The following is a 23436-nucleotide window of genomic DNA, read 5'->3' as shown; positions in this document are numbered from 1 at the left end:
GGTGTTTCAGCAGTGACATACATTACTTCAACAGCTGACTAGGAAAGAATGGGAGAAAATGATGTTCATAATGACGACAGTGAGAACTTCGTAATCATTTTCAAAGTCCCTCCCTCCTTCCTTCCTTCCTTCCTTCCCTCCTTCCTTCCTTCCTTCCTCCCTTCCCCCCCCCCCCTCCCTCCCTCCCTTCCTCCCTTCCAATTCCAAAACAGTCCAGACCCTACAGTGGCCACACAGGTGGTCTCTCCAGTGTAAACTGATCAATACTCGCTAATGCGTATGTTCCAGGAAAGAAAATATCCTAGGCCTCTAGCATCTCTAACCAGGTGAAAATAACCTTGGCTGCTTTGGGTTGTATTAATAAAAATTGATAGAGAAACAAAAAAAATATTGCTTCAAGAAACCTAAATGCAATCTTCTCAAATGGATTGGTATTAAAAAAGTAGGAATGAATTCAATTCCCATATTCTTTTCATTATGAAATTAGCTCCAATCACCAGATTGTTTTGACTTAAATGTTAGATTCTGAGTCTGAGAACTACAGAGTAAAAAATCTTTAAGGTGTAATAGTATATGGAACGACCTTCTCACAATGTGCCCTGGCAACTTCAGAACTGAGTCTCTGCAAGCTGTCTATGAAACCACAGAAATGGCTGGAGCTGAGTCATAGAGTGTCCTGAGATTGCGTTAAACCATATCTTGCTTCAATCAACATTATATGAACTCCTTCCATGCCCATGTCCTTTACAGCATGAACTCATTACCCTTCATGAAACTCCTGAAACATTATTATCTTCATGTTACAACCCAGTAAACTGGGAATCAGAAATAACTGAAGCGACCCATAAGGGCTAGAATGTGGGAAAGCTGTGACCTGGACTAAAACTGGCCCTGTTTCAATGTCCTTGCTCTTTACCCTATACTGTCAGTCCTTAAAAAAAAAAACATAGCAGGATTCAAACTTGAAGAAATTGGTTTTCGTGACCATTTAACCAAGGCCATATATCTGTCCTAGACATATCATCTGGGTTGTAGCAATTTATTAGTATCTAATTAGGCACCTATTTCTTGTTTGGTGCAATTTTGAAAATGCTTTATCAAAAGCCTTGCTGATATGATTTACCTTTCTGATATTAACGTTGCTAGTATAAATACTTTAATACTATTATTTCATCTTTTGGGTTTTTTTTTGGTTTTTTTCGAGACAGGGTTTCCCTGTAGTTTCTAGAGCCTGTCCTGGAACTAGCTCTTGTAGACCAGGCTGGCCTTGAACTCAGAGATCCACCTGCCTCTGCCTCCCGAGTGCTGGGATTAAAGGCGTGCGCCACCACCGCCCGGCTCATCTTTTTACAGTATTCTTTCCAATAAGATGATGATTCGCTCCTCTTTTAGCTGTTTCCCACGCTCAATGAGATCCTTCCCTCAAGTTCATCCTTTGGAATATCAGCATGGCACCCATAGGAAATTCTCCCATGCTGCTGCAAGAATAAGTGTCTCTGTGACCATTGTGCTTGACTGGTGTCCTTCTAAACACCTGTCCACCCAGAAACTCAGAATGTGACCTTGCTTGCAAATAGGGTCTTTGAAGACTAAATTAGTTAAGAAGAAATTAGAGTAGAGTAGGAGAAATCCTAAAGCCAATGGATGCTGCTCAACACAAATTCAACTTTCTCTTCCTCCTCCTCCTCCTCCTCCTCTTCGTCCTCCTCCTCCTCCTCCTCCTCCTCCTCCTCTTCCTCCTCCTCCTCCTCCTCCTCCTCCTCCTCCTCCTCCTCCTTGTGTGTGGGGAGGGCACAAGTGTGGGGGTGGACCAGGGAAGTGTGATTGGGGTGCATGATGTGAAATTTCCAAATAATCAACAAAAATATTATGTTTAGAAAAGAAGAGAGGATACAAAGAAACACATAGAGAAAAAAAGGATGAAGAGAAAATGGGGGTCGACTTAGAAGTGAGGCAGCTTCAAGCCAAGGAATCTGAAGAACTGCTGAGAGACAGCAGGAAGGGAACCAAGATGCTGGTGACACATGGATACGGGTTTTCTACCCTCCAGAATTGTGAAAGAATAAACAAACTCATCTTCTAAATTTATGCCAACCTTTATGATAGCTCCCGAAAACAGATCCAGGGGGTGCCGCTGCTCTCTTAACATCCCATCAGCAGAACACAGGAGCAGTTGCTACCATAAGGAAATTGCACCCGTGGTGACAGTGATCGGAGTAGAACAACATCACACTATTGGTTTCTTATATTGAGCCTTTTGTGCACATGGCTCCTGAAGTCACATTACTAAGTACTGTATTAAAGCGAAAATGACTGCGAAGCCATCATGCCCCTGTCAACAGTGCACTCAGATCATTAGGCATGAACAGCTGTCATTATGGAAGAAACCCAGAGCCTGGGAACTAGAGAGATAATGTCTTACTGTTGTAGCCAAGCTCTGTCTGATTTTAAAATTCCAAAGAATTGGTGACTTGAGTCATAGTTAAGTGTCACTCCTGGTGTGACATCTTAAAGTACAATGTCCAGGCAAGAAACAAAATACAATACCTAACTCTTAACCCCAGTAGAACACCAGAGAATCTAAAAATACCTTCAAATCTGAAGCAAATTTTATGAAGCGTACACAGGCATGTTTTGTGTTTTCTGGTACATTCGGTGCTGGAAGAGTGTTGCTAAGAAAGATTGCAAGAAAGGAAAGGAAACAATGGAGTAGATTTGATTCTGTGGGATTCCAGTCCTTCAATGACCCGGGCTCCATTAAGGAAATCAGTAAAAGTTTAAGGCTGTCCTAGCATGGTATAGGATAAATTCAAGTTCTCTGACCAGTTTTTAAACTGAATTTTGCTTGGTCACTGAGAAGCTTCCCCTTTATCAGTGAACACTGGAGAGGGAGCCTGAACATCTTCTAGGACCTTGACCTCCTGTGCAAAAAGAAATAAAATAGGGAATAATTGTTTAGAAAATGAGTGCCTAGCTCTCGATGGTGTCATTGTGTCCAACCAAAGCTCCTCATACTGTTTCCTGGGTAGCAAGGTTGAAACACCTTCTTGTGCAGGAAAGAGCTATATACCAGGCTTGACATGGCAATCCTTCAAAATGGCCTGCTCACAAGAGTGGCCCAGGGCTGGCATCTGGAAATGCAGCATTTAGTATGTGTGTGTGTGTGGGGGGGTGTTCCTGAACTGGTAAGTATATACACACTTTGATTGTGTGGAACACCTTCTTTCTAAGATGCTGGAATGTGGATCTAGGGTAGGCAGATGGCTGAGGTCCCCAATAAAAACTCTGGGATCTGTTTTGCTGAGGGAGTAATTAAGTGTGTTTATGTGACCAGTCTCCAATAAAAACCCTGGAAACTGTCTTGCTGAGTGATTTAGGTACCTCCTGTGTACTTCACTTAATGAAGATTAGAAGTTTGTGGCAATATGGTCCACATTTCACACATATGTCTTTTCCCTTTGTGATTTTTTTGCAGTGTTGGGATGAAACTCAAGTCCTTGTGCCTGCTAGGCATACACTGGATCCCTGAATTATATCCTCAGCTCTCCTTTTGTGTTTTTCACTTGTAGTTTTTAGTTGCTGTAAATCTTGGCCAAGAAGCAAGTCAACCATTCTAATGAATCCCTGAACCTATATATGGTGTTGTGATTCCTCAGCATAGCAGTTCCTCCCAAACACTACTGCTGTGGGAACTATGGTATTTTGGTTCTGGACTGATCAGACGAACAAGCAGCCTCCTCCTACATACCACTGGACATGCCAGTCTCTTATCTTTCTTTCTTTTCTTTCTTCCTTTCTTGCTTTTTTTAGTGTGCTTTTCAAGACATGGTTTCTCTGTGTAACAGCCCTAGCTGTCCTGGAATTCACTTTATAGACCAAGCTAGCCTCGAACTCAAAGAGATCCGCCCGCCTCTGCCTCTGGATTGCTGGGATTAAAGGAGTGCGCCACCACCGCCTGGCCCTCATTGTACTTCTTAATTTACCTACCTTCAGATTATTCAGAATTCAACTCAGGTTTAGCTAAGGAGAGTTTATCCTCAGTATCTTGTATGATAAACAAGTTATATTATTATAAATCAAGAAGAAAAGAAGTAGAATATTTGTTCAGCAATTGTAAAATCATCCTTGGGATACATTTCTACTAGTCTTTAAGACCTTACTTGACCCTAAATATATTTTTTAAGGTAGGAAACATATGTAACATGAAAGCTGAATGAGAAAACCAATCAGAAGAGCAAAAAGGTAGGTAATCTGCAAGAAAAGGGAAAATATTTGTAATACATGCATCTGAGCACAGAGGTCAAAATGCCAAATATTTAAGGAATTCCTACAACTCAACACCCAAACAAATCCTAATTTCTGAAATGGGCAAAGCATGGGAGTTGGCATTTCTGCAAAGACGCTACCCACTGGCCAACATCTATTCTGAAACCGTGTTCAGTGGTGATTCGAAGGGCAATGCAAATAAAAATCTAAACCACAAGGAGCTACCACACCCGCTAGAATGGCTGGCATCAAAAAGACAATAGGTAAGTGGAGAGGAAGGAGGGAAACACAACAAAGCCTTGCTTGTATGCTGGGTGGGAATGTAAATCAGAATTGGAATTAGGAATGTGGCTTCAAGCCGGACGGTGGTGGCACACGCCTTTAATCCCAGCACTCGGGAGGCAGAGGCAGGCGGATCTCTGTGAGTTCGAGGCCAGCCTGGTCTACAAGAGCTAGTTCCAGGACAGGCTCTAAAAAAGCTTCAGAGAAACCCTGTCTCGAAAAACCAAAAAAAAAAAAAAAAAAAAAAAAAGGAATGTGGCTTCATGTAATTTTTTCCTTCCTTGGGTAGGTAAAATTGAGTTGTAAACACACATACACATGTATATAAGGATTTCCAGACTTAAAATCGATATATTTGCTAATTTTAGGACATTCCTGGCTTCCCTTCTGCTCCTGAATAAGCAGCTTGCTGCCACTTTATGCCCTTCTCCAGAAGTTCTTTCTTTGTGTGATGTTCTTCCCACGGGTTTTCATGTCTGACTCTGTCTTTTCATTACTCTCTCAGCTTGATTGTCACGTTCTTAGAGAAGCTTTCCCTGAGCACAGAGTAAGGTGACCTCTGTAGCACCGGCAGGTCACACTGCTTTTGCCTTCATCCCAGCACATCTTCCAGTCTACTCTGCTCTTCATTCTTGCTCACTTGTTTAATCAAGTAATAGCGTAGATTCCCACCCCCAAGAAAGATCTTGTCTGACCTAATCAGCATTCGATTCTCAATGCTTCAAAAGGGTTCGTAGAAAAACCCAGGTATTTAACAACTGGTTTTGAATAGATGAATAATTAAAGCATTTGAAAGAACAAGTTATATTCTGGAGATTGCATTTAACAGTTATCAAGAGACCAGCCAGCTTTGCTTTATCCCTTTACCTTTCAGTGGCTGGCATCTATTGAATCCATCTCTACCAGTTTCATCTTCCACCAACATAAGACACTTTTTATTGTCCCCGGCCCCCAAAGCAGCCAGACAGGTTGATTGGCAAAGCGGTACCATCAATCAGTGTCACGCGCGCACGCGCACTGTCATTCAACCACCACACAGTGCCTTTGCATCTTCCAAAGCTAAATTTCTACAAAAAGCAAAGGATCCAATTGCTAAGGGTTGTTCCGTGCATATTGCAGGGTAGATGTCATTAAGATTCACCTCCCTCCTTGCCCTGTTCAGTTGCTTCTGTGGAAGGCAGGGGATTTCTCTTGTCTTCTTCAATTTGGGTTTATTGAATTTCTGAATCTCAGCATACCTTGTTTGTCAGATAGTTTGACAGATTAAGCGGTAATGGGATACAGAGAAGAGAGTCAATGTCTACAATAACTGCTACTCTCTTCTGACTCCCCCATCTCCCAGCCCAGCCTCTTCTTATATTCAAGTGCACATACTCTCCTTTTTACCTAATTGCATCTGCCCTTGAGGTATGACCTTCTGAAATTCTTCCACAATGAACCTGTGGAGTTCGGTTTTTTAAAACCATTGAGCTGATACATATGTCTCCAGCTTTCAATGTCACCCAAGGTGCTTATCTCCACTGGCATATAGAAATACGTACTTGGAGGTTCAGCCTTTAATGCAGTATGCCCAATAGCTAACGTATTCCTTCTCCCAAGGTCAGAAACACACACATACTTTATTAACAACACATCTGGGATAATTTAACCACTATTACTTTTCACCTTTTAGAATCAGTTGTCATGAAGCCATGTGGATCTCTTATTATTTATCCCTTTATTTACCATGACTTCATTAATAGATCACTGCCTAACAGTCTGGATTTCCCACACAGCTTCCCAAGTCTCCCCTTTATATGTGATGTATGCACATTTTCATATGTGTATGTTCGCACAGATGTGTGGAGGCCAGAAGCTGACATTGTGACACTAGTGTCTTACCCACTTGCTCTCCACCATATTTATTTAATATAGGCTATCTCACTGAACCGGAAGTATTGATTCCGCTAGGCCTGTTGGTTGGCCAATGAGCTACAAGGATCCCCTGTTTTCATTTCCCACCAGCACCGGGGTTAAAGTGTCATGTCACACAGTACCTTGCTTTACTGTGGATGCTGGGGGTCAAAGCCTGGGTCCCTCTGCTTGCACAGCAGCGACTTTGCTGAACAAGCCTTCTCCCCAGCCCTTAAGGTCTCCCAAAGTGATTCCAATTGCTCTTCTATTGTCATTAGAGTCATACAAACTATCTTAAACTTAACTGAGGAACAAACCTGTAAGTGTGGGGCCAGAATTTTACATTTTAACAAACTTACCAGTTCCCAAACTAGGTTTTAAAAACCCTGTCATTAATCTCCTTATCTTTCATTTCTACAGAAATCCAAATTACTTTATAACTGTTCACATATGTACGGATATCTACATTGGGACACAATTCTGTTTAGGGAACCACTCCTTTATATGTTATACATTACATGAATTTGATAAAAGAATGTGAATTTTAGGGTTGGTGAGAAGGCTCAGCGGGTAAAGGCACTTGCTACCAAGTCTGATGACCTGATTTCAATCTTCAGAATCTACATTACGGAAGGAAAAGAACCAACTCCCACAAGTTGTTTCCTGATTTCCACATGCACAAATACGTGCTGTCTCACACACACACACACACACACACACACACACACACACACACACACTGGTAGCCACACATAAATAAAAGAAGCAGACAACATCATCTTTTAAAAACTAAAAAAACAAAGTGGATCTTCAGGATCAGAACTCCTTCATCTTATAGAGGATACAATGGTTTGAATTAACAAAGCAGGCCTGACTGTTACCCTTTAAAAGACCCAAATTTAAGGCTGGCTCTTGGAGTAACATCTGGTAACTTCATTTGGGGGAGTTTCCACTATTCCCCAGAACACTGTGCCTAAAATGTTTTCATAAACAATATGGCTTGAAATAAACACATGCTTTATGTTGGCAGGGGGCAAGAATTTGGTTGGAATGTGCTAATGTGAACAGTCTTCAGCAAAAACTGTGAGCTGGGTCTACTGTGGGCCAGTATTTCTTTTCTTTTCTTACCAATGTTTCGCATACTGTGTCACATGTATTAAGTCTATCCTGTGCGGCCCCACCAGAAGAGTTTTGGAAGCTCGTATCTGGTGTCTTCTGGACTCTACTCCATATGTCTTTTTTATTGTATTTGGTATCTTATTGTTTATAACAATTTAGAACCATGAGTATGACCGTGTAGAGTTCTGTGGGGGCTAATGCAGTGACTCACCAAACCTCAGCATGGTCTTGGAGAGCGCCCACAAGTCAATATTGTCTACAACTTATTTTTTCCCATGAAATAGAAGCAGCAAGAGTAGGTAATAAAAGCATGGAAACCCAGAGTTAGCATCTAAGTTTCATTACTTCTGTGTCTCATGGCTTCTTTGATTATAAAACTGAGCCAATAATGCTGACTTTGCAAACATTTTACAATGACAACAGAAGAAGTCTGTGGTAAACATCCTTTAAGAAGTAACTATTATTTTTATTTAACCTTTTAGGTTGGGTTTAATGATCAGAAAGAATTCTATGGATCCAATTTTATCCTTATTCTACCATACATACACTAGAAGTAATTGTATGAATGCAAAAGGTCACAGATACACTGGAGCTTGTGACTAGACTGTTTGGCTCTGGAAATGTGTAGAGCTTCTCTAAGGACCCACAGGAGGAGTTGCTCAGAGAGAAGGCAAAGAACGGTACATGTTTATATTCGGCCCCAGCAATCAGCTACGGTTAGATGTTTGTCTCTCGCTTTGAGTCTCCCGACAGTCCACTGATTTCTGGACCCAAGTATTGTTCTAGTTGCCAGTATGCATTGCTTTACCTTTTCTTGGATGATCAGCTATTTCCTCAGCTGGGTACTTCTGCACCCATTGGTTCACAATGACTTTTTCACTCCTGCTCATTTGGTGCTTTCTAGAGGTTCCCCCTCAAAATGTCTCTCCTGGATGTAGTCCTGTCCTTTTTCCTTTCACTTGCTTTTGTTATTTGCTTATGAATTAAATGTGCTTTACTTTTGTGTAATAAAATTACTGGACATATATAATCTCTGTAAGTAGCAGCATACTTGGAAAAATATCCTAAAAATGTCATGTTCATTTATTCTTTGTATCCCTACTGTCCAAAAGACAATGACATCACCTCTGAGTACTCCTATTGCTTTATATGAAATAACACGACATCTTCAAACATAAAAGGCTTGAAGAAGAGTTGTTGCGATCTCTTTAGCAAGTCAACTAAGGCAAATTCTCTAGCATATGCTTGAGGAGCTGGAATAAAAAGCAGACATTATTTGGAAAGAATTGCTTTGTGTCATGAGATGTTTTGGGGGAAATTAGTTTTCTCTATTGCCATAAAACATTCAACACAGGTATTTACTGTGTCTTTATGAGCTAAAGATGAACAATCATAAGATCCTTACACAGGAAATCAAAAGACCGATGTTCAAATGTTTCAGTATTATATAGTGAGCTCAACTTTCTTCTCGCTGAGTATGAGCTACTAGGACTTGCCAGTGTAGTGTTGCTGCCATTGGCTGTGGTATTTCTCTGGAAGATGGCTTTGAAGTGAATATAGCTTTTTCACGCTCCCTTCTCCTAGGATTTGACTGGAGGTTGACATCCATAGTGACCTTGGAGACTACTTATTGGATATGAGAGAGCCGTTCTGTGTCAGAATTTCTAAGTGAGCATGTATTTTAATGGCCTGTCGTTTTCTTTTACCAATCAAGAATATCTGTACTATATCAATACCTTGGCATTTGAGACTCTGTGCTATCACAGCTAGTATGTATGTTCCTGATTATAGTGTTTCACTTTTGTGTGCTAATCTGTTCAGGCTCATACTAGGGTAAATGCTTTAGAATAATACTTGCTCATATAGTGACTTAAATGTTAGCTATTTGTATTATTGGTACAGATGAGCTATGAACCATTGAACATGGCAGTTTTCTTAGACTCACACTTCCTTGATTGTTAAATATAAGAGTCATCTTGATAATTTTTAAATTTTATTAAATTTGGAATTTTTTAATACACCTCTGTGAAACTGCTAAAGAGAGATGGAAAGATTTCTCAGTGGTTATTTGCAATGGTTGTTGTTACAGAAGATCTAGGTTCAATTCCCAGCACCCACATGATGGCTCACAGACCTCTGTAAAGCTTATTCTGAAGTTTCCAATGCCATCTTCTAGCCTCATAAGGCACCAGGCATTTACATTGGGCACAGAAATGCATGAAGGCAGATCAAACACGCACACAAAAATAAATTGCTTAGGAAAAGACTTAAACCATTCTCCTTGTTAGATTTTTGTGTCTATGTCAACTTGATACAAACTAGCGTTGAATGGGAAGAGGAAACTCAGGTGAGGAAATGACTCCATCAGATTGCCATTGGGACATTTTCACTGGGAGTGAAGCCACCCCAGGGCAGGTGATTCTGGATGGTATAAGAAAGCAGGCTGAGCAAGCCAGGAAGAGTAAGCAAGGAAGCAGTGCTCGAACATGGCCTCTGTGTCAGTTACTACCTCTAGGTTTCTGTCTTGAGTTCTTGTCCTGGCTTCCTGTATAATGGACCTTAAGATGAAATAAGCCCTCTTCCTCCCCAACCCACTTTTACCTTGGTGTATATCATAGCAATGGAAGCAAACTAAGACTCTCATAGAAAGGGGCTGTAGAATGAAAGAGAGGCATTTCAAACATTAGGCAAAGAGTCCAGTAAATGGGAGGGGCACAAAGGACCCTGAGAGGGGGAAATCATTATTGAAGGAGAATCGTCATCTTCTCTTTTATGTGAATCCATCAGAGTTTGAAGTAACATTTGGAAAGAAAAAATTTTTTACAAACCGAGCTGTGTCCGTAAGACTTTCATTCACACCCAGATGAATGTCTTGGGTGGTAAGAAAACAAGGGTGTCCTCCCAGGAGAGCAAAGCCTACAATGAAAGAAAAAGAAAGTTTTTGGTATTTTTTTTTTTTTGGAAAAAATAACTAAAGTGCAAAACAAAATCATGAGGCATTGGTACGAGTACCATCTCAACAGCAAAGTCTACACCACAAAGCTCTTCAACCATTCTGTTGGGAATTTCCAAGCATAATGAAGTGATAAATCTAGGAATGAATATGAAAAATATGCAAAAATATGAATATGTAAAACCACTTACCTTTCTTTTGAATTCATGCTTATCCCCCCCCCCTTTTTATTCAGGAACTGGAAATAATGGGACATTGCTCCCTTTGGGGGAACTGTGCCTACTTTTTAATTCTTCCAATATAGAAAGATAATCTTCTAGGATGACAGAGAAATAAACTTGAGTTATATGGGATGTCCTAGGTGACAACGGGGTATTAATCAGCAATAAAAAAGGAATGAACCTTCAGAAACATTATGCTAAATGAAAGAGTAAATATTTAGTGTAGGGAAATGTCTAGGAGTAAATATCTGGAGTAGAAGAAATGAAAATAGCTGTTGCTGTAGCTGGGCTATGTGTGAGTGACTGGCAAGGGGTACTGCAGTGTTTTTCTGTGTTAAGTGAGATAGTCTACATCTTCACGGAGTTCATAGGTTACACAGACATGTACATTTGTCAACCTTGAATTGCACATTTAATATTGGCCATTTTCTATACGTAAATTTTACTTTACGTTTAAAAAAATAAAGCAAGCACCGAGGTGGTAGTTTCAAGTTACTAAGAGATAAAGGGTTACTGGTTATCATCTTCTAATGAAGACAAAGCTAAGTACCAACTGGGACATGGCCCTCACTGTTTTCCACCATATGTGTGCTTAGAGCATTACAGGTGCTGGAGCACAGGAGTCTGGCTCGCCCTGTTCTCCCAACACATTCTATTGAGCATAATCTCAAGATAACTCTTGTATTTTGCAAACATACTTTATATTGTAATGTGTCAAATTTATGTCCTGGAAAACATATAACTGTCACAGTTTGCTAATTGCATCTGTTTAGGGCATTTACTTTGTAAGGAGGAAATCATCAATCACCCAGGGAATTGGGTGAGGCATTCTGGACCTACAAATGGGAGCTGAATTCAAAATTTCCTGAAACTCTTTACTGATGTATAGGCATAATTTGAAGAATATTTCAGTATGGACTATGTCCTGGCTAGATATGTTTTTATCAACTTGACACAAGTCCCAGTCATCTGGGAAGAAGGAACTTCAGTTGAGAAAATGCCTCTATAAGATTGGGGTGTAGATAGGCCCGTAGGGCATTTTCTTAATTAGTGATTGATAGGGGAGGGCCCAACCTATTGTGGGTGGTGCAATCCCTGGCCGGGAGGTCCTGGGTTCTATAAGAAAGCAGGCTGAGCAAGTCATAGGAGCAAGCCAGTATACAGCATTTCTCTCTATGACCTCTGCTTCAGTTCCTGCCTCCAGGTTCCTGCCTTAAGTACTTGTCTTGAATTCCCTTCATGATGAACTGTGACCCGAGAGTTCTAATTAATATAAGCCATTTCCTCCCCGAGATGTTGTTGAACATAGTATTTATATACATCAATAGAAACCCAGACCAAGAGAGACTGTTATTGAATGTTATTAAGGAATCATTTTGTTCATGACATTGCAGCTATTGATGAAAATATTCTGTATTTTAAATAATGTAAAGGAGGGTGTGGGGGATAAAATGTCATAGTTTTAATTTATATTAAAAGTACTTTAACAATGAGAAGAAATAGACAAACTAAGGAAGATAATATGCTAACAATTGTTAGATTGATATAAGGGGTATTGTGTGTTCTTCATGCACTCTTTCTACTTTGTATTGACTTGAAAACTTCTATCATAAAAATAAACATCAAAAGCTACAATAATTAATTATGTTACAATGTCTACCATTTTACTAGAGGCCAGAATGTCCTGAATCTTACAATACAAATCAAGAGCACTCACTGGTATTTTATACACCTTTCTTTTTGATTTTCCGCTAAGAAACAGTCTAATAAGTTCTATTATGAATTCTATAAAGCATAACTCTTTGCTTTCCTGTAACTTGTATTCTAGTGGTGAAATACTGATTATAAAGCAAGTGAGTAGCCCCATATAGATTAGATATCAGATACTGGTAAGTGTTATAAAATTTGAGTAAGAAAGGACAACAGAAAATGTAAAAGAGGAATTGCCATTTTAAATGTTATGGTCATTGAAGAGCTATTTGAGTGAAGGTTGAGGAATGTGATAGTGGGGACCATGAGCAACCTATCGGATGGGCAAAAGACTAGTTATTTGTCTTGTGCAAGGGCCACAGCTGGTGGATTCAGGAGCTAGCAAGAATGTGGGCATGGAAAATACAGAGTGTGTGAAGAGGAGTATAAGAGAGGCTGCAAAAGGAAGGTGGGAATAAGAAGCAAGAGCTGCATTTGGTCTGAGAAAAATGTAAATCTATCGAAGGTTGGAGCAGATAAGTAAGATGATTAGACTTTGGTTTTAATGAAATATATACATAATGGGGCAGAATCAAGGAGGCCAATAAGGAGAGACATTTGTAAAATTTGGATGAATGAATGTCCAGAACTCAGACCAGAATGGCAGTCCCTAAAGTAGTAAGAAAGTGGTTGTATGATTAATCTATACATATCTTGAAGGAAGCAGCAGCATTAAACTGCTGGGCCTATTTCCTACCTCAATGAGAATATTACAGCTATCAGAGGACTTCCGGGTTCCTTAGTAACACTCCACTTACCTACATCTGTGTCCATATATTCTGCTTTATTTCCCATTAAGTGTAGGTAAGCTTCTTATCTCTCATGTTTCCAAGTCTCTTCCTACTGTCTTAACATGCCCAATTCACCCATATTCTTTAGATCTTTACTCAAATGCTTAACAATTCATGTGTCATCTTTGTCCCATGCTCCCATTCATGCACTAGAAGTCAACCCCTTTAACTGTTCACAAATATAATCAATTCTTTATCTCTTTATGTCATAGTTATCAAGAACTATGCTCAATCATTAACACAACATTTTTCTTGGCACTATGTTCACTTTCGAGTATCACTTTAATTCTTTGCTCCCCTCTAATCAGTCTATCTACCTATCTATCTATCTATCTATCTATCTATCTATCTATCTATCATCTATTTTTCTCCCTCCCTCGTTCCCTCCCTCCTTCCCTCCTTCCCTCCCTCCCTCCCTCCCTTGAAGGGAGGCTTTGCTAGCCATCACTGCGGCAAGACTCCTCCCATCAACATCAACATGACCTCCACATTGTTCCTTTTGCTCCTTTCGTCTCAATTTCTTTAACAAAATGGAACAGCAGTCTCTCCTTAATAACCATCCTTTATATGAACTCCAAGATACTACACCTCCCTGCTTTTATATCTAGTTTGTCAATTATTCCTTCTTGGTCTTGATTTCTGGTTTCCACTATTTTCCTTGACTGCTAAACACTGGAGTCTTCCAGGGTTAGTTCTTGGTCCTCTTCTTTTAATCTAACTTCACTGTATCAAGCTCTCTGGCTTCAAATACTCTCTCTATGCTGATGAACACCTCTTTCCAGGTCTTTCTCTTAAACTCCAGACTCACAAGCGCTTTTCAACATCTTTCTTTGTATGTCTAACAGACATCTCAAACTCGACACAATCAACAATGAATGTCTGGCCATTTGCTTTCGACCTGTTCCACCTGCAACTTTCATCATTCCTAGGCAGAAATCTTGAAGTCATCCTTGACACCCATCTTTTGCCAAGTAAATTTAATTTCTTTGCATCTCCTTTCAAAACATATTTAGAATTCATCCCTTTTATCTTTCTCATTACTACCACACTGGGGCTAGCCTTCCTCTCTCTACAGCTCCTGCCACACTGATATATTTTACTGCTTTTGTATTGTTTCCATACCCCTCACACCCACAGTCCATTTTCAACAGAGTAGTCAGTGTAACCTTATAAAGTGCAACTTAGAGTATGTCTACCTTTCCCCCGAACTCTCAGGTGGCCTATTTCATTCTGGGTAAAAGCACAGGTTCCAATAATGATGCAAAGCTTTCTGCTTTGTCATTAGAGCCATTCTCTGTGCTGAGAGTATGCATTGCCATTCACCATGCTCTATAATTTGCTTATTGATTATGTCTATTGTTTGTTGTATCTGTACCCACTAGAAAGTAAGTGCTATAAGAGAAGGGGGTTCCCTATCCTTTGTTTACTGTTGAGTGAGTCACAAACATTTCCTATAAAGACTGTCAAATATTAAGGGTATCAGGAACGCTTGTTAACTCTATGAGTGAAGGAAGGAAGGACATTCGCTCTGAAGAGAGGACCCATTTCCCAAACCTCCGTAGTGTTGATGAAAAGATTAGAAACTTTAGTTTTTTTTCTCAATTTCAACCTTTTATTAAGTTCATACCAGAGACCCTCAGAGGTACACAGGATTTCGGATTATTTGGTCAGGCTTATTGAGTCCATTCTTCTCTCGCTGGAGTCTCACATGTACAAGAACAGCTCCAAGGCAAAACTGGCTCATCTTACTGTGTCCTCTGCACTGCAGTGATTGGATCATCTTTAGACCAGTTGCTAAGGTGGGAGGAAGACTCTGGACAGATTGACTTTGATTAAGGAACCTGAGTCAATGTACCAGCAATTAACTCCCAATTAATTAGCAACGGTCACATCGCTATGTAAGGAACTCGCCATCTCAGCAGTGTGCACAGAAGTGCCCCCAAAGAAGCGACATCTACTTAACATTCTACAAGGCTGATGGATGAATTAGAATTGTGGGCAGTTGGAACATTGCAGGTCCAGAGCCCATTGATAATTTATCTTCTGCTGTCTTCGCTTTTTAAAGAGCACTTATTGCCCACTTCTCTTTGGAACCTAACATCTTGGTGAGTACCAGGTAAACCCTTCTGGAATTGTGTAACAGACACCTCAATTCCACCTACACAAAGACTACGAATGTCATAAAACAGCATACAAGGCCTACAGTAGAGGCTTTCCCATGGCTGTAGCTGAGGTACCCACCATTGTATTTGAAAGGGCTCATAACTGTCTTTGCTCTGTTGCTATGAGACTATTACATGGCCACTCATATCTGCCTTCAGAATAAACTCTCTTACTCTGAGGCAGAAGCTGTGTCTTCGTGTACCAACAGCAGCATGCAGCATAACCATGTGTTTCAGTCCTGTGTCTGCAGCCCACCTGGGTTAGCTGTTCTGGTGTGGGTTGTTCCATGTGTTTCTCATGGTTGCTCTTCCATGAAGAGGGCACAAAAACTACAACATTCAAATCAGCAGTATCTATGAAGTCAACTCCGGAGGTCAGCGATGAAGTCACACTTCATTGCTGACGGAAGTCAGGGCAGAAACTCAAACAGAGGAAGAACCTGAAGGCAGTAGCTGATGCGGAGAGGATGAGGGGACACTTCATGCTGTCTTGCTCTCCATGATATGCTCGGCCTGCTTTCGTACAGCACCCAGGACCACCAGCCTAGGGGTGACAGCACTCTCATTGGGCTGGACCCTCCCCATCAGTCATTAATCAAGAAAATGCCTTACAGACTTGACTACAGGAAAATCTTATGTAGGTATTTTCTCAACTGAGAATCTCTTTCCCAAATGACTCTAGCTTGTGTCAGGCTTGACACAAGACTAACAGGGTCAGATACTGCTTCTGAGAAGGGGTTTCTCTTTTTCACTGGTCAAAAAGAAACTCAGACCCCAATCCAAAGGTACAAGTCGACTATTTGCTAATTTATCAGGCCTGGGCGGTGATGTGGTATTCAAAGGGTGTTAGAGGATTTGAAAAGCACTAAGAGTGGCCATGGCAGAGGAGAGGACAGAAGGGTGGGTCTCCACACTCCCTCACCTTTTATAAGACACATCTTTTTACCTCTTATATTTATTCCTGTTTTCATACCAGATATATTTTCATTCAATGTTTTTTCTCCTGTTAATTTCTCAATTTTCATTTGAGAAAATAAAGCGAATCTTATGTTTCTCTTTGTTCTTCTTTACATTTCCCTGTGGGCTTTGGAGCAAAGGGTGTAAGTAGAATCCATCCGGTATAAATAGGAGGGATTTGATGCCTCTATCTGGTAGATCTGAGGCAGTCATTAACCTCTCCATGCCCTGCTTCAGACTAGAATCCCAATCTTCGTATTGGTACCTTTATAAAGATGATGAATTTGAAACAGCTGCTACAGTACCAACTTCAATTTCACCTTGACGTGACATGCTCATGTTAAATAATGGGAAGAACCACCACTTGGAATTCCCTGTGTGTCTTTCTCTCAGCTACTGCATTTACTAGGATTTTAAAAAATATGTATCTATCAACTCAATTAATTTGCAATCAAAGAATACAATTGCCAGTAGATACACAGGAGAATTGCCTGGTTTGCCAAGGAACCATACCCTGAGAGATGCAGAATGAATCGTCTAAAGCTACACACAAAGACATGGACGTTGTCTTACGAACATAACGCAGAGCAGAGAACCCAGACACAGAAGAGCACATGCTGAATGGTTCCTTTAATACTAAGGTTGAAAGCAGGCACACCTAGTTTGTTGTAGTAGAAGCCTAGATAATGGTTATCTTTGCATGGATGAGTAATGGCTGGAAGGAAAAACAGGGTTGATGCAAAGGGCTTCTGAGTCCTGTTAGCATTCTTCTTTCTTGGGTATCGGTTACAATTATGCATTTACTGTAAGAATCCATTGAATTGTCATATACTTAGTGATCTGTACACTTCTCTAAAAGTTTGCTAGACTTAATATACATGTTTCATGAACAATTAATATGTGTGGATAATCATGTCTTTTTCCTGAAATAAGTAGAAACATTGCTGGATCCCTGAACCTCGGTCTTAAGATGGAACCCTTAAGGACGATACTATAAGAATTGCCTCATCCTGGGGAATGGCACAATTTTGTGGCAGCAACTGATAATGAGATACAAACTATTTTAATTCTAAATAGCAAGGATGCTGTATGTGTTGGAAAATGATATCAAAGTGCAACCATTAATATGCACATACAGAGGTGGGGATGCAGTGCTGTGACAAATACCTCAAACAAGATCCTGGTGTCTGTTCCCCAGTGATGCACTCAGCAGAACTGGTTTGGCCATGGCTTTGTCATTTCTGCAAGCATTTAAGGCAGCTTCTCACTCTAATTTGTCTGTTCCCGAGTTTGGTTGGCAGCATGCCATGTCCAATTAGACCCATAGGGGATTTACGGAGGATCATAACAAATACCCTGTGAACCATAAATTTTAAAGACCAACTATTCCTGTCCTCGTGCATTTGTTGATAGAGTTTGCAATGTTGTGCAGGTTTCAGAGCACTTCTTCAGAGACAGCTGTAGTCTAACAAAGTGCTGAGTGCCATTTGCGGAAACAATATCACTAGAATAAAATGTGAGCATCCCATACTTCAATTAAACTAGATTTCTTAAAAAAGTAAACTTAAACAATTGCATCCGATCACATGTCTGCCATATGCTAGCTATGTGGACTTGGTCATTTCCTGAACCTAGATCAACCTGCTCTCCTCTATCTCACTTCCTTAGCGTCGTCATGACGACGAAGTGTGGTGATCCATATAATTAATAGGGAGCACTGTCGGAGTCATTATCCAAACTCTGTGACAGCCTCACTCTTACCATTACTGGTGGCTTTAATAAAGCATTATGGAGGAAACTATTCAGGGATATTGCAATATCAAGTATAATATTTAAACAGAAAATTGTAGAACCACTAAAACATAATCACTTAAAAAATTAAAAACTGAACAGTTTTTATATACTAATTCTTTAAGTCACCGAAAGTACTCTTGAAGTACTAATGGCTAAATTTTTAATAAGATAAAATTCTGCCAGATTCCTAGAAAATCAGTGTTAGAAGGAAACAGAGTTTGAGAATGACTGGCAAGTTTATTCAGTTCTCCCCACAATCGCTCAAATGCCAAAGAAATGTCTTCCAGGAGCCAGATTTAAATTTTTTTTTTAAAAAAAAAGGAGCCATCTGTTTCCTTCCAGGGACTTCTAAGATTAGGTGACATCTTACAGATTTCCCTCTTCCCGTTTCCTTCTCTCAAGGGGCAAGGGAAGTATTTTAATAAGAAATGTGGTCTTGAGGTCCAAACCTTGGTGCGATTTTTACTGAGTGAACTTAGAGGTCACTTAATCCTTTTGAAATTCTTTGGGGGGGGGGCTATCTATTTGATGGACTTCATTATTAATCACTATGAGGTCAAATTACATGTACTAGAGTAGTAGCTCACATGGAAGCTTGAAAAAGTGCTCACCGATGCTTGTGAGGCAGGGGGAGGCATTGGAGGACTGAAGAGTCAGACAATGTTTATGTGGTACTTCCTCCTCCACCCTGATTGCTCATTTGGATGACACTATTGCACGGAGGTCTGATAGGGAAGAAATAGAGAGAAAAAGAGAAGAGGTAATGTGTGGCTCGTAAGTTTCAAAATAAACTTTTTGAAACTCATTGTGGAGAGAACAGCTTTAGACACAGACAGTAGTACTAGATTTGGAAGGCAGAGCAGGTTTGCTTCTAGCTCCTCTTTTCCTCACGCGACCTCTAACACAGGAACCTGGGAGGGGAACAAGGAGAGAATGAGAGAAGAGGTAACAGCAATAGAAAGAGGCAGACCTTAGTCACTGTACATGCTATGTGCTCCCACGACCAACTTCCAAGGAATGGGGAACATGAAATTCTCACATGGGTTTGAGGAACTCTGGTGCTGAGAACATCTGTTTTCTGCCCTTAAGACAGAGCACTGAGAGGCAAGAAATATTCCAGGGTTCCTTGGCACTGTCTTTGAGAAAGGAACAATTAGGTAAAGGTGGCCTTAAGGTATCTCTGTTCCAGAGAAGTGTGGCATACCATCAAGAGCTAAGACAAGAGAATCTTAAGGTCTTAGAATCAGAGTGAGACAAACCTTGCAGCAAAATGCAGAACCAATGGAGATATAAAGTAGAAATATAAGGTCCCAGGAGGCTCCGGTGTAAACATCAGATGGCAATGCCCTGATGACCAAGCACCCTAGCTGATGCCTAGCTTTCCAGACATTCAAATATCCACCAGGGCTTAGGTATAACTGGAGACAGGGAAAGGAGACCCGATATCCATAAAATAAACCTTAAGACAAATAAGGACTGTCGAATGCGGAAGAGGTAAATTCCCATCATCTAACAGAATAGGCACAGAAGAAAACATTCATGAGTATAAAGACCCATTTCTCAGCTGGAGTTTTGGGCCTCAGGGTTGGTGTCCACTTACATTTCGCCACACATGGGAAGCTATAGCTAAAGTGGCTAGTCAACTTTTCACAGCCGTCCTACAGATGAGGCTGGCCTTTCTGCCTATAGCTTTTACAAGAATTGAAGGACACCCCTGCACTGCTGCCCCGAGTGAGACAGCTGCTCTCTGTGATTGCTAAAGAGCCACAACAAACTCCCCAGTGACGGAAGCCTTCCTTGTGCCGATCCTCCGGCTGGCTCTTCAAGCCAAGTGTGAGTTGGTCAGTGGACTCACCTGTTTCCGTGGACAGTCTTGTTCGAGTACTTCTTTTCTCAAAAATCATCCCCAAGGATTTCCCTTGCAATAAAGGCAAATACTGAAAACCAAGGACAAAAATTACAATTAAAATGCAAGGTATACTTCCTATCCAATATCACGGATTGTATTTCAAAATGCTAATAAAAATACAGGTCAAATAACGACTACTTCAGAATAAATGGACACAATATTGTTTAAAAACTGAATTTAAAAGCATTTCACATGCAATACACACAGCTTATTAACATGAAATTAGGAATTAAGACTACTTTTGGATACAGGTTTCTCGTGTAGTCCAGGCTAACCTTGAACTTGCTATGTAGCAGAGGTAGGCTTTGAACTCCCCATCCTCTTCTTTCCATCTTTAAAGACCTAGGGTTACAGATGAATGTTGCTCTGCCTGGCATATATTACTGCTGATTAGTGAGCTCAATTTGGGAGCTTATTCACAGCAGAACATTCCCCACTGGAGCCATAATCTTACTGAACTCTATCGCAATCCCATTCAATTTCCAGAGATGCTGAAGATACTGAATTCGGAGTGACTTTCTCAGCTAGTAAGATCCTACTCTCTCACATGGGACACTAAGAGTCCTACTTAGGACACTGATGAAGCTCAGTTTTTCAGACTTCATATTCATCAGTCTCCCACATGAGAGAACATACAGGCTTTGTTCCTGGAAGTCATTTGAAAACACTACGGGAGCTTGAGTACTGGGTGGAGCTCTTTCTCCTTTCTCTTGTGTTATTACACTTCCTGTTAGGATACGCTCTGGTCTTTTGGTCTTCAGTTAGCAAAGCATAAAAAGTCTTCTACAAGAGCATCCACACAAGAACGCTGAGCATCACCTAGCCTCTTCGGAGCTTGGAGAGCTAGCCAGCTAGATAAGAAAGCCAAAGTCATATCAACTTTCTTCAGCCTGAAACAAAATATTTTTAAATGCCTTTGAGCCAGGCAAAGTGACACACCCCAGCACTGGGGAGGCAGAGGCAGGGGATCTCTGTGAGTTTGAGGCCAGTCTGGTTTACATAGCGATTTCCAGGTCAGTCAAAGGTATAGAGCAAGACCCAGTCTCAGAAACAAACAAACAGCTTTTGAACAAATTCATAACACAAATATGCTTTCACAATTAAGCAAGCCCTCTAGCTGAAGCCACTTCATTTAGCATTTTGAAACAGAAATTGCTCAAAATGCAGAACAATGTCCATAGTTAGGCACCACATTCCATTTGTTCCCCGATTTGGCTAGCATTTGCTTGTTCCTTTATAATTGAAATGCTTTTAAAAACACAATTTCATCATTGTGACTATTACCATAATAATGACATAGCTGCTATATTTCCAGAACAGAAACGTATTTTTAAAAACCAATACATCATCTTTAAGTTTTAACTGATAGAAAACACAAGAGAGAAAAGAGACGCATAAGAGCAAAATCTTTCTAGACAAATGATCTCTCAGTTTCAGATCCAGTTACTAATGAATTTCAGCGTTCTTCTGGGAAAAAAAAAGACTTGTCGTAGAATAACTGCTTTTCATGCTTATTTACATGCCTGTACACTCAGTGCTAATCAATTACCTTGCCTGAAGTTTCATTACTCAGCTAACGTTCAGGAATTTTAATGCATTTTGCTTCCCTCTGCCTTAGAAAGCTGCTTCCAAAAGGGCTATTGATTTGTAATGGAAGGGAAGAAAGAAATGTCACCTACTTCTCCTTTGTTCTTTATCCGGAATTTCAGATCTGCGGAGAGCCATAACATGTACTGAATCTCCTCTCCGGTGAAGTTCTTCAGGGTCAGGAGGTCACGGCCTTTCAGCTGAACTTGGTTCTGTAGCGGCTTCCCACACCTGGAAAAGAAGGGAAAGTCCAGAAGAGGGCAACATGTATTCAAGACGACAGTGCTGTGGGGTGATCCATTGGCCTATTTCTTGAAGTCGAACATAATAAATCACATGGTATAGCATGTCTCTCACAAAGTGCTAGGAAAACTGATATGGCTGTGGTTTCAATTTTACATATCCAGTAATTGTTATGTTTGAGAGAAAAGAAGAATTTCTGGAAAGAAATAGAATTCTGACATGCTCGGATTAGCTGAATGGGCATCTTTGGCACTTACTAAATCATACAACTTGAGGCAAGTTACCCAACCTCTCTGCAGCTGTTTCTCACCAACACAATGAGTGTAATAATTCTATGACGCCACTGTGAACATGAAACTATTTAGGATATGTAAAGCAGTGCTCAGCAGAAGCTGCACCAGGTAAAACTTATCTACTCTTCTTGCAAGCAAGACTTATAATGCACACGAGAAAACTGTGCTGTTTACCCCTACTCCTTTCATCCACGAGTGAAGACTTGCATTCCTTTTGTCCGTAGGTGAAAACATAGCTTTTTTTAGTACCACGCAGAAAGAATTTTGAAAGTTCTCTGGTTATTTTTGCACCCAGAAGAATGATAGTAAACTAATAAACAATAATAATATAACAATGATAAGCACTTTTTTTAAGCTTGGGAAATCCGTTGCAAGGTGACATCTTTTACCTTCAGCTCATGTCTGATTCACATTGGTCTCCTTTATTGGCAGAAGACAAGCCAGGACCTGGTTGCTCCATTTCATTGCCTTCAGTCGCTCAAGGTGAGGTCAACAGGAGAGCAAATCAGTTATGTTCTAGCTTTCTAGTATTGGCATAGGGGTTTGAGGGCAACTGTTTGTGTTATATTTATGGGAGTCCTCTAGAGAGACTCTCTCAGAACAGTTTTGGATATGAAGAAAAGCATTTCCTCAGGTATTAATGGTTTTATGTTTATCAGCCGCCACCATCCCAATGAGATCGTTATGCCTCTCCAGGACATCTCTTGTCATGATCAGAAACAATGTCATGTTACCAGTTCTTTTTCTTATTCCACCCTGTCTCAAGGGAAGCACTCCATATTGCTTGACCCGACCAGGTCCACTGTATTATAGAGTTCTCTTTTATTTTGCCATCAAGACAGTGAACTAGTAAGTACCTCTTTAATCTCTCCCCCTACCCCGCATGTGTGTGTTCTAGAGCTTATTCTTCCTGCCTAATTTTGTCCCCTTTGATGAACAACTCTCATCCCTCATTAACCACTGCTCTACTCTCAGTTTCTGAGTTCAACCTTTTTTTGTTTTTCAAGACACGTTTCTTTGTGTAGCCTTGACTATCCTAGAACTAACTAGCTCTGTATACCAGGCTTGCCTCAAACTCACAGACATCCTCCTGCCTCTGCCTTCCAAATGTTGGCATTAAAGGCATGCACCACCACTGTCCAGCTGAGTTCAACTTTTTTTTACATTCTGCATACAAATAAGATTCTGGGGCATATGTCTTTCCCATTCATGGTTTA

General features: G+C 40.5%; 1 protein-coding gene across 2 annotated transcripts in view; it reads right to left on the bottom strand.

The window, feature by feature from the left end:
• Window positions 1-23436, bottom strand: part of Otc (ornithine transcarbamylase) — a 66758-nt gene that overhangs the window by 27710 nt on the left and 15612 nt on the right. For both annotated transcript variants that reach the window (XM_038316962.2, XM_038316963.1), the window contains exons 2-4: window positions 21776-21914; window positions 20043-20124; window positions 10389-10476 (exon numbers count right to left, since the gene is read on the bottom strand). In XM_038316962.2, coding sequence (XP_038172890.1) covers window positions 10389-10476; window positions 20043-20124; window positions 21776-21914 — 309 coding nt within the window. The remainder of the gene's footprint in view (window positions 1-10388; window positions 10477-20042; window positions 20125-21775; window positions 21915-23436) is intronic.

Source organism: Arvicola amphibius, chromosome X (assembly GCF_903992535.2).
Source record: "Arvicola amphibius chromosome X, mArvAmp1.2, whole genome shotgun sequence".
NCBI classification, from domain to species: Eukaryota; Metazoa; Chordata; class Mammalia; order Rodentia; family Cricetidae; genus Arvicola; species Arvicola amphibius.
This window is presented reverse-complemented; position numbering and strand designations above follow the sequence as displayed.